The 15,290-nt window shown below is 30.9% G+C and overlaps 1 protein-coding gene across 3 annotated transcripts; it reads right to left on the bottom strand.

Moving 5' to 3' along the window:
• Nucleotides 1–5,648: 5,648 nt before the first annotated feature.
• On the bottom strand, nt 5,649–11,803 carry LOC122319189 (protein trichome birefringence-like 5). Of its 3 annotated transcripts, XM_043137142.1 has the most exons (6): nt 11,553–11,801; nt 11,012–11,378; nt 9,522–9,714; nt 7,729–7,922; nt 6,990–7,148; nt 5,649–6,398 (listed from the first exon to the last, which is right to left on the bottom strand). In XM_043137142.1, exons 1-6 carry the CDS (start codon nt 11,575–11,577, stop codon nt 6,044–6,046), a joined length of 1,293 nt encoding a protein of 430 aa, XP_042993076.1. In that variant the 5' UTR covers nt 11,578–11,801; the 3' UTR covers nt 5,649–6,043. The 3 variants fall into 3 exon arrangements, with proteins under 3 accessions (XP_042993076.1, XP_042993075.1, XP_042993077.1); XM_043137141.1 differs by having other exon boundaries at nt 11,012–11,800; XM_043137143.1 differs by having other exon boundaries at nt 6,281–6,413; nt 11,012–11,803.
• Nucleotides 11,804–15,290: the final 3,487 nt, after the last annotated feature.

Here is a 15,290-nt window from a genome sequence, read left to right as displayed (position 1 = left end):
TACAAATATCATTTCTCCTCTCTCAAAACCTATCACCCCATATTCAGGTTTCTTTTCTCAAAATTTTTGCATGACAAGTCTGTAATTTTTTTTATTAAAATAAAGAGCGGCTGTATAGCCACCGACTCGAATTTTGATCCCAATTTAGTGTAAAAAAATTAATTTTTTTGCTTTTTTTTCATGAATTTTTAAAATACTCTTAAATATTTAAAAAATAAAATAAAATTCACAATATCAATAAAAAAATACTTACTTAATAAATAAATAAATAAACAAACAAATAGTGAAGGAAGAAATGCTCAAGACCCATTATCGGGATCCCAAAAATTTATTAAAAATAAATAAAAGTTCTTTTTTGATCTTGTACTCTTACTACTGTTGAGAATTAAATCTCACATCGCGTGTAAATAAGGTTTTGGGCATGTTTATAAAGTTGAAACAAACATCTCTCTTTAAACCGGTTTTAAGAGATGAATTAGATTCATAAATTTCTCTATGGTATCAAAACCTGTCACAGAACGAATGAAATCTCACACTACTTATCTCGTGATAAGGACCAGAAAAAATACTGGCATGCAAGTGAGAGAGTGTTGAGAAATAAATCTCACATTGCTTGTAGATAAAATCTTGGATATGTTTATAAAATTGGAACAAAACTCTCTCTTTGAACCGATTTAAAAAAATGAGTTAAGTCTATAAACTTCTTCAACGACGTGATAGGGCGATTGACATGATTATGCTGCATCATTTTAGAGTTGTAAAATATTTATAAAAAAGTTTTAAGAGAATTATTTTCAACTTACAAAAGATTTATGATATGAAACCGAAACATATCTGATCATCAACTAAATTATATATCCACATTAATTTCACAGGACAAATTTTTAAAGAGATTGTTTGAGATCTTTTAAAACAATTCTTAAACTACAACAGCTGTGACTTTTTTGCGTCACTTTTATTTTGAGCGAACGGATTCTCTTCACAAATAAAAACTTATTGAGACAAAAACTATAATCTTGCCGCATAAATTCATCACAAAGGATGATGACATGACGAGTTGAATATTTTACATTACCCCGCCATTAAATTCAACAAACCTTTAATTTAGGTACAATTAAGAGCTAAACATATACTGCAAATCTTTACTAAAAAAACCACAAGAATTTCATCAAAATAACAGTACTATAATATGTATTTACAATTTCATATATAAGATTTATTTTATTAATTATTTTTTAAATTTAAATTTTATAATTTTTAACATATTAATAATTTATACGTGGAGAAATAATTTTTTTTAAATATAGTTAGTATTTTAAAAATATATATATATAACCAATTAATGTAAAAATGGTAAGAATTCACGCAATCACGTACGGTTGAGTGCCTTTTGTGCACATTTTGCAAACACACGTGTGTGTGTATATATATATATATATATCTATGCGCTTGACTTGTTTGGTACTATTAATTGTTTTTTATTTAATTTGATATATGAGTAATGTTATGTATAATTGTAAAATGTATAAACGTCGTGCAATCATTTTAAAAAAAGTAATCTATGATTAAAAAGTTTAATTTTTTTATTTATATAGATTTCTTATTAATTTATTTTTTAAAAATAAACTATACGATACTTACATAATCACGACTATAAATATTATTTTTCTTCTTATATTTATGTGTTTTCTTGTGAAAATTCTTGATTTCTGTATGAATAAAAAAAAAGGTTAAAAATGCCAAAACATTAGAATGTCGGTCCTGTATTATCTGCGGCTGAAGAGGCGCTGGAATTCTAAATTGGTAAAGAGGGGAACCTATGATTGATTGCGAATGTGTGTACATATATAATAAAGGTTTTTTTTTTTTTTTGAAAACGTGTACAGATTTAAAGTTGAGTTCGTACTTCGTACTGCTTTAGATTAAATACACTAAAATAAATTATAATGGGGCTACGTACGTGTTTAAAGCAGCTACTAAATTTAAAGTATATTATCATTGAAACTCTAGCCGCCTCCTTTTCTCTCTAAAAAATTAAAAAATTAAATAAAGATGTTAGATCTGATTTTTATGGAAGATGCCCTCTCTTCATTTCTTATTCCCTCCTTTCTCTATTCATATATCTTGTTTATCAACATTTTTTTATTTAATTTTATTTTACTTTTTTCAATGTTAAAAGATATATATCTACAATTTTCTGACAAATTTTAAGAGACAAGCATGATGACACCAACAAATTCACATTTCAAAAATTATTTAGATAAAAGTAATAATTTTACAAAAATCATCACGTGTGGTTCTCATGCGCCAAATCACTTAGACCTTTCAAATATAATCTTTATGATTGAAAAAAGAGAAGTGGATTACCTTCAACGATTGATTCTAAAGTCTATTATAATTGGTTTAAACTATAATTTATCATTTTTTACATTTATCTTACTGCTTTCCTTTTTTGTTTCCTTATTTTTAATTTTTTTAAAAGAGTTTGTCTCTTGAACTTTTGTATGTAAAAGTTGATTCCTTTTTTTTTTTTTTTTTTTTTTTTTTTTTTATGAAGGGTGGAGTTGAGTCACTGTTTATGCAGATAATGTTGTCTTTTAGACTTTTGTCTGTAAAAAATATCTGTTAGTAATGAATAATAGACTAATCACAAAAGAAAATAATATACCTGTGGAGTTCTAAATGTATTATTTTAATTTTAATTTATAATATCATATTTGATATGGGAATATCCTAAAATATATTCGATCATGAATATAAGTTTCTTTGATGAATGAATTATGACAATTTCTCTTAAAAAATTTACATTAGCATATATATGTATATCCATCAAAGTCTCTGTGCATACTTATTACCTAATTAGGTTCATGTTTTTGCATGGAAAGAATTAATATTGGTGGCAATGACTATATATATATATAGTCATCTATACATATAGTTTTGCTACTCATTATATCTATATATTACTTATTTTTATTTTTATTTTATTTTTTTTAAATTAATTGAATTATTCTATTGATCATCTATATAACACATATTTAGTAAGAGAAAAAAAATTAAAAAATTATATATAATATGTAGTATGAAAATCATAATCATCATAAGCATCATTATAGATCTACTGTGTAAGTCCTTATGATTGTCCTCATGATGATCACTTTTCATCATCCCTAGCGTCCGTGCCCATGTGATCTGCCTTGCCTTTCGGTTCCAGACTAGTAATGTTTATTTTTTTGGTTCACCAAACTGATATTTTGCATCGGATAAATGCCAGTAGTTTGATTATGAACAATATTTGCCTACAATTTGACTTATATAACCAAATATAATAAGTAAAATATTTGCATTGAAACTGCTTTTGTAATTAACAAAAAAACAAAAGAATTGTAGATAACTAGATGTACGCAACATTTATGAAAGAGTGGAGCATTAAATTCAACTTTGCCTAACGTACACACATAAATACGTACTGCTCAATGAATAATAGCCTAGCCTAAGCCAATATAGCCCCCCCTCCCCCAAGTCTTTACGCGTCGTTAATGTAGTAGCTACATATGTACTGCAACGGCGATAATTATGATTTCTTTAAAATTGAGGGTAAGGCTATTTTCCACGTTCTCTTCATCTATTCACTGTCTACACAGTCTAATTATAGAGAGGGAAAAAAATGAGAGAATATATAATATTAATGGACACGTTTACTTGCCCCCCTCCATTTAGGGCAGAATTGACATAATATTATTATTTTATTTTATTATTGTAATTTTTGTGAGTTTTTACTTAGAATATAATAAATAATTTAATTTTTTTAAATCTCAATTTAATTATTTTAAATTCTAAAATAATAATAATATAAAAAAATATATATATTTTAACTTTTATCTAAAATAAACAATTCTCATCTTATCATCTAAACTTACTAATTATTCATTTTTTGTTCCAACATAGCGTTATTGGATGTTTATTTAGCATACTCAATATATATATATATATATATCAAAATTTTGAATACTGTTTCAGTGACTATTTTGATTAAGATATTGAAACGAAATATTTCGATATCAGTATATTTCGGTGTACCGTTTCAGAATTAATTCTATATTATATATAAATATTTATATGTATATATAAACTAACAACTAATAAAATAAATACATATATATGTAAGTGTATATCATATATATGTGTATATATATAGAAGTATTGAATATTTATAAAATGAATATATGTTGAAAAAAATCACAAACTTGAGTTAAGATACAAAAATAAAGAAAAAAAATAAAAGAATAGATAAATTATTAAAAATAATGATATTTAAAAAAATAGAGAATGGGGAGACATATTTAAAATTATAAAAAAAATTAATAAATAAGATTATTATTTTATTTTATTATTGTAATTTTTTTGAATTTTTACATAAAATATAATAAATAATTTAATTTTTTAATCTCAATTCAATTATTTTAAATTCTAAAATAATAATAATATTAAAAAAAATAATATTTTAACTTTCATCTAAAATAAAAAATTTTTATCTTATTATCTAAATCTACTAATAATTCATTTTTTGTTCCACATAGCGTATTGGATGTTTATTTAGCAAACTATATATATATATATATATATAATTAAGTAGCCAATAAATATTATAAGATGGATTTTAAGTTATTTGCTTCCACTCTAGGATTTAAGATTATATTTGGGTAGCGATATGATATTAGATATTCTATTAATAGAAGTGAAAAAATAATAATAAAATATTAAATAATAGTGAATAATAATAATAAAATAATAAATAATAATGATGTATTTTTAAAATACTCAAATACCCAAACTAGTTGTTAGAATTCAAACATAAATTCTAATAAATACCAATAATTTTTACACAACCATAATTAACATTTTGTGTTTATTATGTACACGTACGTACATGAAAGATTGGAACGTGATCAAACCATTGTTTAAAAAATAGTGTCATAAAAAAAAAAAAAAAGGAGATAATTTAAATTTCACCACCATATATTCATATCATATGATCTGAATATCCATCCATGGGTGGACAATGAAGTCAACGTTTTACTATTTAAAAAGTAGATTTGTCAAAGCTTTTTTCTAGTGAATGGCTCATATTTTTCCAAAAAAAAAAAAAAAAAAGTACATTATTATTATCTATTTGTTGCCTAGCTATAGTAGGCCAATCCAATAACAGCAATTGAAAGATTGGCATAAAGCATGAAAACCATGTCAATCAATTGACAATACCTACAATCATATTTTCCATTATCTTATTAACCTTTCCACAAGAGTTCATGCCTCAAAATTCATGATAAGGCCATTTGACTGAACCGTTGAAGACGGATTCTTCCGGGATGATTACTAGTGGACCCCAGGTTTAATGGTCTAAACCAAATATTTCATTTCTTCGGCTTGAAGCAAACGTTCATTATTCTACTATGTACAGTCTTGAGATGTAAATCTCACGCATTCTCTTAAAAAAAAAAAAAAAAAAAAATCTATCATTAAAAACAAATATATATATATTTTTTATGTACGTGAGACTTGGGGCATCCTAAAATTGTAAATATTATTATTTTTTATTTTAATGATCAATTAGATATGGAGAGAGAGAGGAAACTAGAAACCCACAATGACAAGGTAATCAACAGTATCTATCATTAATATCCATTAACAATAAGACTTTCCTGTCATGTCCAAGCAACTATATGTGAAAAACATATTTAAAAAGAAATGAAAGAATTGTTTTTTTTTTTTTTTTTTTCCCCGAGTAATACATGACTAGGAAGAATTAGTAGCAGTTCTTTCTTAATTTGCAAGTTTTCTGACTGTAACTCCACGTAGAACAAGTAGTTTATCGTACCCAAGATTCTCCGAAGTTCTTAAAGCAACCCCACGTAAGAGTTCTTAATGCATTATATCTCATAAATAAGCAAATATTCATGAAGTGGTGAAGTATAATTTCGAAAACTCGACGTGGAGTTATGCAAGAAAATCTAGAGGATGCATCATATGATCCATGACTTCATTAAAGGAAAGAGTCATTGGATTTTTTCTTCGTACCTATCTGTTGAGAAACCAGGGTAGCATAAATAAGCTCATTCCATGCATCAGGGACCCCAGGAAGACACCAATGGCTGCAATCCTGCCTCCTTGTGGAAACTTTTTTCCCAGCAGTCACATTCTTGCCATAGATTGAAGGGTGGCCATCCTTGCGGAAATTGGTCAACCTTGTCACGTTCAATAGTTTCACAGGAACCTGCATCTCCTTGAGCACTTCATCTACTATCTTCATTTTTTGTGGATAGTTATTGAGGATGGTCCCACTCAAGACAGGTCCAGTCTCCCCATTACATGAGCCGCCTGAGTCCCAATCTCCACCTCTGTTTCAAATAATTCTGAAATAATTATAGTTATTTTTTCCAAGGTATTCCAATTTGTGCAGTCACCACAACTATTCTGATGGAATAATCACATTTTCTTTTCCACCTATATTTTGGCTTTATTAATCCTGGATAGATCAACTAACAACAGCCGCAGTTATAAATTACCCCATTAATAAACCTCGAACGATTAAGCTAGCAATTCCTAAAGTCAACTTTTTTGCACTTCCCCACTTGTAGATAATAGATATTATGAGCAACACATTCTCCATTTATTTCTTTAGTTATTAACTTTTTCTGTGTGTTCCAAAGACAGTAAACTAAGATTAAGGCTGTGTTTGGGTAATTCCACTACTATTCAATATTTTATCATTACTTTTCACATACTTTTCACTACTTTTTACTACTATTCAATATTTTATCATTACTTTTTCACAATTTTTTTGCTACTATTTACAGATCATCTGAGATCACCTCACTACCCAAACATATCCTAAAGCTTTGTGGTTAGTTGGCAGATTCTAGCACCCAAAAAGATTTCAAAAAAAAAGAAAAAAAAGATGAAGGTGAACCGGAACTGGAAAAATGTACCTGAAATGGGCAGAAGAGTATCCCCGATAGAAGACCAACTGCTTCTTAGGATTCACATTTTTATCAACCCAATTTGCCCAGGTCCTCAAAGCCCTTTTATACGCAACAACTGAATCAAACTCTGGATAGAGATAATCACCTTCTTTATAGTAATTTTTTCTGCACCAACCAACAAAATAAGTCTTTTATACTTCTAGGAAGGCTAGATTTATTTCCATGATAAAATAAGTCCCATCATCCAAAATAAGTCTTTTATGCTTCCAGGAAGGCTAGATTTGTTTTCATGAAATACAAGACTAAAAATCAAGTCCTGATCATCCAATTGAACTTCTCACCAATTTGATTTTAATGTCTCTAAAGCTTAAGAACTTCCACAAAAAGATAAACAAGGATGTCTACATCTACCATTGTCACTAAACAAATTATATTTTGGAGAAGAAAGACTGTTCTAAATGACTAATAAAGATCCAAATGATTAACGGAATCAAATTCATAGCAAAGGTCAAACCATTTTAATCTATAGATCAAATCCAACAAAACACAGAATAATAAATTACAACATAGACATATAAGTCCTACCAAATATATGACAAAGATGCATCCTATATCCAAAATACAATTTGGCAAAACACTGAAAGAGCCACACAGTTCCATGTTGAATGAACTAAAATGGCATTACATATCTGAACGGTTATGAAAAATAAAAATCGCGAACTGTCACCAATGATTACAAACATACCCCCGAGCAGTCTTTCCATGAGCCCACCAATGGCCAGTATTAAAGACAAGAATGTCAGCCCGCTTCCAACGTTTAGCTGTCTTGTCAATTTGGTCTATGGATAGAGTTGGATTTGAGTTCCCATGAGCATTAACACGGACACCTTCCTTTACAAGGAAATGTGACCTCACAAACTCCACTGTACAGTTGTAGTCCTGCCAAGCATTTTGAAAAACCAGTCAACTACCATCTGGTGAAAGTTATTCCCCATACTCCCTACACCAAAAATGACTCAATAAATAATGTTTCCTTAGTAAGTAATGCTTATATGTAGATAAAAATGCATTTAGCCAAGAAAAAATATTTTAAGCTAATCATAAAACCAGTTATAAATAATATGTTACATGTTGTATTTCCAGAAAACAAGCAGTTAAGATGTTGTAGAAGTTCCTTTAAAAGAAGAGTGAAGCTATTAAGAGTTGCACTCTCATCAGGTGCCGATGGAGATTTGGGTCAGATACGGAGAAAAATTAAGTGTTGATGGCTCCAGATAAATGCCTATAACAGTTTATATACCTTGGGACCTACACAGCTGCGCAGTGAGCACAAGCAAACTATTCTCTCTCCTTTTACTAAAGAATAGCGTGTGCTCGCCAGATGGGGACAAATAAAACCCACCTTGGGTCCACTCAGTAAGGGTCCATCAATATCTACCGTCAAAACTATCAAATATAAATTACGTGCTTTGAGAAAAATATCATATGCTAGCAATGTCTTTTTCTTGTATTGTTGTTTGAACCATTGCATTTAGTTTTATAATTTAGTGTAATGAATAGAGTGAATCTCAGCCAGGAAAATGTCTTTCTAAATTACAGGTTCGCAAATTGAATTCACCTTATACCATGCAGACAAAACATAGTTTGACAATAAATAAATAAATATACCATAAAAGAAAGCACGCTTGTCTCTCTCCCTCTCTCTCATTACTTTATTCTCACATTTCTATGTCTATAACTCCAAAACTCTCTCCCCAAGAGAACAAAAATGAGGTTCCTCTTATTACTTCTCAATAGCATTAGAAATGAATTCACCTCATAAAACTGTATCCCTATTTCAATAGGAGAATACAACTCACGGACCTATAAGAGACTGAACTCATAAAAGGTCATTTTGTCTACAAAACAACCATGGGGACCAAATATGGGTTTTTCTATGATTCAACCTTCTATTCATTTTCTTACAGGTTAAGATTCCTCTGATTGATTCTGTCATGAAAAATGGAATGTCTCCATTGCAATATTTATTGGGATGCAGCAATGAATGTTTTGTTGGTTGGAATTGCCGAAATCTCGTACAAATTATTATTAATACAAGGAATAATTTATAGCACTTTGATCTTTGGGAACTTGTTCCTCTTTTTCTTTTATTGCACGTGTGTTTATATGGTAACATTCTGTCGTAATGACCCTCAGTTGTGTTGTAATTTTTTTGTGCAAATCTCACTATGGTTCCTGATGCAAGGGATAATAGAGAAAGTTACATTTACTTATGAAAGCAATCTCAGTAGCACTACCCTCGGAATAAACACACGCAATCAGACATGCTGTTAGAAAGACATACATGTGTTTTATTATCTTTTCAATAACAAAAGATAAGAAATATGAACGAAAAAATTCCCAACGGTATTTCTTACCATTCCAACTTGCAACCAATCAATGCATAAGAGGAAAACCAGATTGCAAAGAAAAATGTAGAAAGAAAAATGTCTTTTTAAGTCATAAAGAAGCAATATGACTGCAATAGTTTTTAGCTACCTCAAATTTGAAGACAAAGTAGCCTCTTCCTTTTGTTATTTTGTGGCCATGGATTTCATACATTTTGCTCTTATTATGCAGCCCTTCCCGGAGGAGGCAAAGGATTGACTCAAACTGGTTCCGGTTCATGGAATCTCCAACCAGCATTAGCCTTTTACCTCTTATTCTCGCCAAGAAGTCTGTTGCATTAAACCTACAAGTGAAAAGTAAATGCAGAAAAGATACAAACACCAATGGATCTGATAAATTATCATGAACAGAAGAGCAACGGAAATATTGTAGCAACTATATGCCGGCAAGTCATTAAGAAGAAATTTAAAAATAAAAAATAAAAAAATCTATATAGTGGCAAATCATTTTCAGGTACTGGAATCAAATTTCTTCCAAAATTAGAATGAAAACATTGCCCTCACATTTAGAAGAGTTTTTTTTTTTTTTTGATTGGTAAACAAAATTTTTATTGATCAAAAGAGTAGGCAATAGCCCAAGTATACAGGACATATACAAGAGCAATGCCTAGGCGTGCTAGTTTAGCGATACAAGGAAATCATGGGAGGTCATGCCATGAAAATTGATTACAATCGACCAATAGAGTAAAGTATTGAAAAACAAAGTTCTAAGCTCATCCATTGGAGACTGAATTCCAAGAAAAGCATACAGGAGTCAATTTTCTTCCACATATCCATTAGTAGATTATGAATTCTTGTGAATATTCATATATCTTTATGACTCTCCCAATTAAAATTACGCACACATACTCAACCTACCCAAAAAGGATACAAAATGTTTTGCCCTCTACTCATAGGAATTTAAATAAGGATGAAATTGAAAATTCAAATCTACTGGTGCACAATTTAGAAAGGTTGATGAAAAGAGGAAGGTCATTTAGCAAAGTTTGTCATATACCAAGCCGAGAACGAATAGGTGCAACATGAAGCCCAAATTCTTATTCTGCAAGAAAATGAATCTTTTGAAAAAAATCGCTCATGAATAGGCAGACATAGATCCAATCAGAACAATGTTACATGCTGTAGCAATGTGAATGCATGATATTCTTAATCTTAAACAATGCTTATATCAAGTAAGTAAAACAAGGGCCAGTTGACTAGCAAATCACCTCTTCCATCCGTTTTGGATCTTAAATTAACAACGGCATACGACTACCATATGGTCTGATTTAGTTCGGCAACTTCCTAAAGATCAACGCATACCAAATCATTGGGAAGACTAGTGTGAAGAATAAACCACATTTATGCCAAGCATGATTCAAATTTAAAGGGGATTTTTCATGGGAATGTTTAATTTTATAATCATTTCCCACCGATGGAGCCATAAAGGTGGTAAACATAAGACGTTTCAGAAATTGTGTTTATTTCCAATTTCACTCCATCATCATCTGTGAGAGTTCACTAGAACATAATGCAAGCAAACGAGAACACGAACCAAAATTTGTGCCCTGATAACGAAATGGGAAAACCCAGAACGCGTACCTCGGAAGATCACAGCCGTCGGGCTTCCACCGCCACTTGAGATAATCGGAGTCACCCCTACCATTGCTTTGGCAATCAAAAGCCTCATCAACATAAGGGCAAGAACCCTGTTTGTAAATTGGGTACCCTTCATCTTTCACCCAAGTGCCCATGTAGAAATTACACTCTTTAACTCCCTCCATCGATAAATCCCCGCCATTATCATCCGTTACACCAAAGGACTCATTTTCTTGCACTGGGCCGGTCTCATCTTGAACAGAGAACTCGTCGCTGATGCTCCGGAAGCTGTTGTTTTGAGAATTGGGAGGGACGAGCGGGTGAGTGGGTGCGTGTGCTGGTTCTTGAGAAGCAATAGAGAGAGTGGCATCTGATGAAAAGGAAGGGCGGGAATTGGTTAGTGAAGAAGAAAACGGAGGGGGTTGGGAAAAGAGATCTCTGTAGAGGAAGAGAGTGGGCTCGAAAGCTCGTTTGCTGAAGAGGAAAACAGTGAAGAGAAATAACGAGAGGAACAAGAGAACAGTTATGGTGGAACGATTCTTACTCCGAGAGAGAAAGGAAGTTGCCATCTTGTGAGCTGGGATGACATAGTCTGTTCCGTTTCTCCTTCACCGGCGAGAGAGGGAGGAATGCGATTAGCAAATCGGCTTTACGGAGGAAATATTTTCTTTGTATTGTACTACTATTGTAAATTTACCTAAAAAAAAAACCATATCTGACATTTCTGTACATTTAGGTACGAATTAGAAAATTATAATGTAAAATGATGCATTTCCGGCAAATGAACCCATCGTTCATCTCGCCCAAGATTTGGTGAATGTGTGTCCGCTGCCTTTTTTGAAATTTTTGTCTTCTACTTTTTGGGACAGAATATGGGCCCTAATTGTCACCCATAAGAACTTGGACTGCACTTTAGCAGAATGGAAACCTTGGGCTAAGTTCTCAGCCCAATTACCTTGTATTCTCCAATTTTATGCTTCATGGTCAGAAAGAAAAGTTGTAAGCTCTATAACTTTTGAAAAGAGAAAACAAGATTTTATGTTGCATTAATGCTATAATCAATTAGGAAAATGAGCATGACTGCAAGAGAGCTCAACAGACTAGAAATTGGTTGGAGTTATAATGGAATAAAATTGTAAGAGCTGAAAATTGTGATATTTGGGATTTTGGATAACGAACATGGAAGGATGTATTAGAGCATCCACATTGGCTTGGCCAAATGAGGTGTTTGGCCAAATTTTACATGATTTGGCTCAAAAATCTTTCACATTGGATTGGGCAAATCTAAAATAATTTAGACTTTTGCTATAGTGGTTGGCTAAAGATGGAAGACCACTATTCATTCATCAAACATTAAAATATTAATTTCTCATTCCAAACAAATAAATTAAATTAATTAGAATATAATTAACATTTAACATTTAGAATATAATTATTATTAACAATATTTTTTAATATTAATTGAATATAATATAATTATTATTAACATTTAACAATACTTTTTTTAATATTAATTTAATTAGAATATAATTACTATTAGCATTTAATAATACTTTTTTGTAATATTAATATTAATTTAATTAGAATATAATTATTATTAACATTTAATAATACTTTTTTAAATATTAATTTAATTAGAATATAATTACTATTAACATTTAATAATACTTTTTTAATATTAATTTAATTAGAATATAATTACTATTAATATTTAATAATACTTTTTGTAATATTAATTTAATATAATATAATTATTATTAACATTTAATTGGTAGAATTACAAAATATGAGAAAATAAATTAAATAAAAAATTTATTAATTTAATAATATTTTATTATTATGTAGAGAATAAATGGCTAATCCAATGTGGGAATTGAATTTTGATGAAGTAGGCAAATGTAAAAAAGTGTTGTTATTGGCTAAATTTAAAGATGAATTTAGCCAAACCAATGCCAATGCTCTTACGAGGCTCGACCTTGAGAAGAAGAGGGTATATCCAAAATCAAATACTCGTGCACAGAATGTTACCAGGTTCTCTTTGTTTCCAGCCCAAATATTACAACACTAGAGCCCCTGCTACCTCCATTATTTTCTCATTCTATCAAAAACTCCATCACAGGCGTGCTTTACAAGCAAATGTAACCGATGTCTGGTCACAACTCCGCCCTTAAAGTTTCACCGAAAGTTCCTACGATTCCTTTTGTGAGTATCAAGCTTTTGATACGTGGAGACTCTGCTCTGAGAGCAAGTGAGAGAGGCTTCATTGATGAAAGTACTTTCACGTAATCGCATTGGGTGTTCAGAGGGGATTGGGAAGAGGGAGAAGTTAGGGTGGCCAGCCATACACAGAATGTTTGGCTTTTAGGCCTTTTGGGTCTTCCCAATTTCACATTCTGTTTTGTTTAATTCGTAATATAAATGTCCAGTGGAATTCAGAGCAATAAATGCGGTTGTTGAAGGTTCTGATCGGAGAGGTATGATGTATCGTAGTATTCCAATGCATATCCGAGGTACCATAGTTAATGTCCCTATTCCTCTCCCCCAGCCATTCCTTTCTATTCTAATGCATCTCCATTCCTTTTGCCTTTCTCTCCCTCTATCAGACGTCGCTTTTCAACAACACTGCCTTCTCGTGGCTTTCGACGCAGATCTGTCTTTTTTTTCTGTTTTTGTCTCTGTAATTCATAAAGACTTTATTCCATTGAAGCATTCTTGCAATGAGATTAGCCGAGTTCATGATTCTGCTGTGTCTTTTGTCATTGGCTTCTCTTTGCTCTGATGCAGTGGCGACAAGGACCGTCTTCTTCATGACTGACGCCGATGGTGCTAAGAAGAGGAGCTCCAATGAGACATTTGAAGCCAAGAGACTCCATTTTCACTCAGAGCAGTGCTCTAACTCTGAGAAGTATAACCACAGTTCGGTCGACGACAAACGAGTGGTTCCCACTGGTTCTAATCCCCTACACAACAAGTAGAATGAAGAGGTTGGTTTACAGCTTAAAGCCATGCAGTATTTCTCTTCTCAATGTTTCTGTTATCGATAGGAATTAATTTTAAGGTTTTTCTTCTTTCATGATATGCCTTTTTCGATTTTCTGTTCTTTTTCCCTTCTGTTCCTAACTTTTTGATTGCTTAGAAGATTGATCAGAATTTCTAAAGTCGGGTTCCTAAGCCTTTATCAGTTTACCAGTTTATACGAGGAAGGTAAACAACGAAAGAACAAAAGATGGAAAGAAGTGCATGGTTCTGGAGCTGGATTATAAGCTTATTTTTTCTGTTCTGGTTTTTCTTTCTTTTGGAATTTTAACACGAGAAATTAATTTATCCTATGTGATCACTATTTTCGTTTTAAAGAGTACTGGGTTCGAGCCCATCCATGGCTGCAAGTAAGGTTATTTTCGCAGTTTTTCTTGTAGTTGCCCCTTGTCTCCATGTGTATGGTCTCTCTCTCTCTCTCTCTCTCTCTCTCTCTCTCTCCCCTTTAAGCACGCATTAAATCATGAGTACTTCTACTACTTCCCAAGTCAAAATGGTATTAAGACACACACCACTTACACAGAAAACTTTGATATGCAAGATTTCAAATTTAATTGCTCTTGCGAGCGTGTTATCCAAACTAAAAATTTTATATACGATATTGTCATTTTATTTGTATTTTATTAAATAAAATATGATATATTAATTATTATTAAATGATCAGTTATTACATAATTTTTTATCATTAAATAATAATAAATACTTCATATCATATATAATATGACACAAATAAAATGATGGTGTTATGTATAATATTACTCAAATAATCATTATAATTTTTTAAAATTTTTACATAAAATATAATAATTAATTTAACTTTCTTAAATTTTAAAATAAAACTAATATTAAGCTAGATGCGGATGCGAAGGTTTAGTAAAATTTTTTACATGGCATGGCGCGTGGACGTGAATGGTGGGTGTGTTGTGAAAACAATTCAATAAAACTGAAGGAAAATAATAAATCAATCATAGACATAAAGATCGATGTAGATTGGTAATATACCTACGTCTACGAAGTTATATAAGATTTTATATCTTGAGTAACGTCAAAATACATTTTAAAATGAAATTTTATGTTCTAGATAATCATACATTCATAATAAATATATATAAGATGATACGACAAAAGTCTTAATTTTTTAATCATTGCATTATTCGGGCAAACTCTGTATTTAATATCCACTTGAGCGATATATTAAATGAGTGTCAATTGAACTCTCTACTCAAATACCGAACACAATGTTCAT

The sequence above is a fragment of the Carya illinoinensis genome, chromosome 8, assembly GCF_018687715.1.
Source record: "Carya illinoinensis cultivar Pawnee chromosome 8, C.illinoinensisPawnee_v1, whole genome shotgun sequence".
In the NCBI taxonomy this organism is placed as follows: Eukaryota; Viridiplantae; Streptophyta; class Magnoliopsida; order Fagales; family Juglandaceae; genus Carya; species Carya illinoinensis.
The sequence above is the reverse complement of the archived record's forward strand: the minus strand, read 5'-3'. Positions and strand labels throughout refer to the sequence as shown.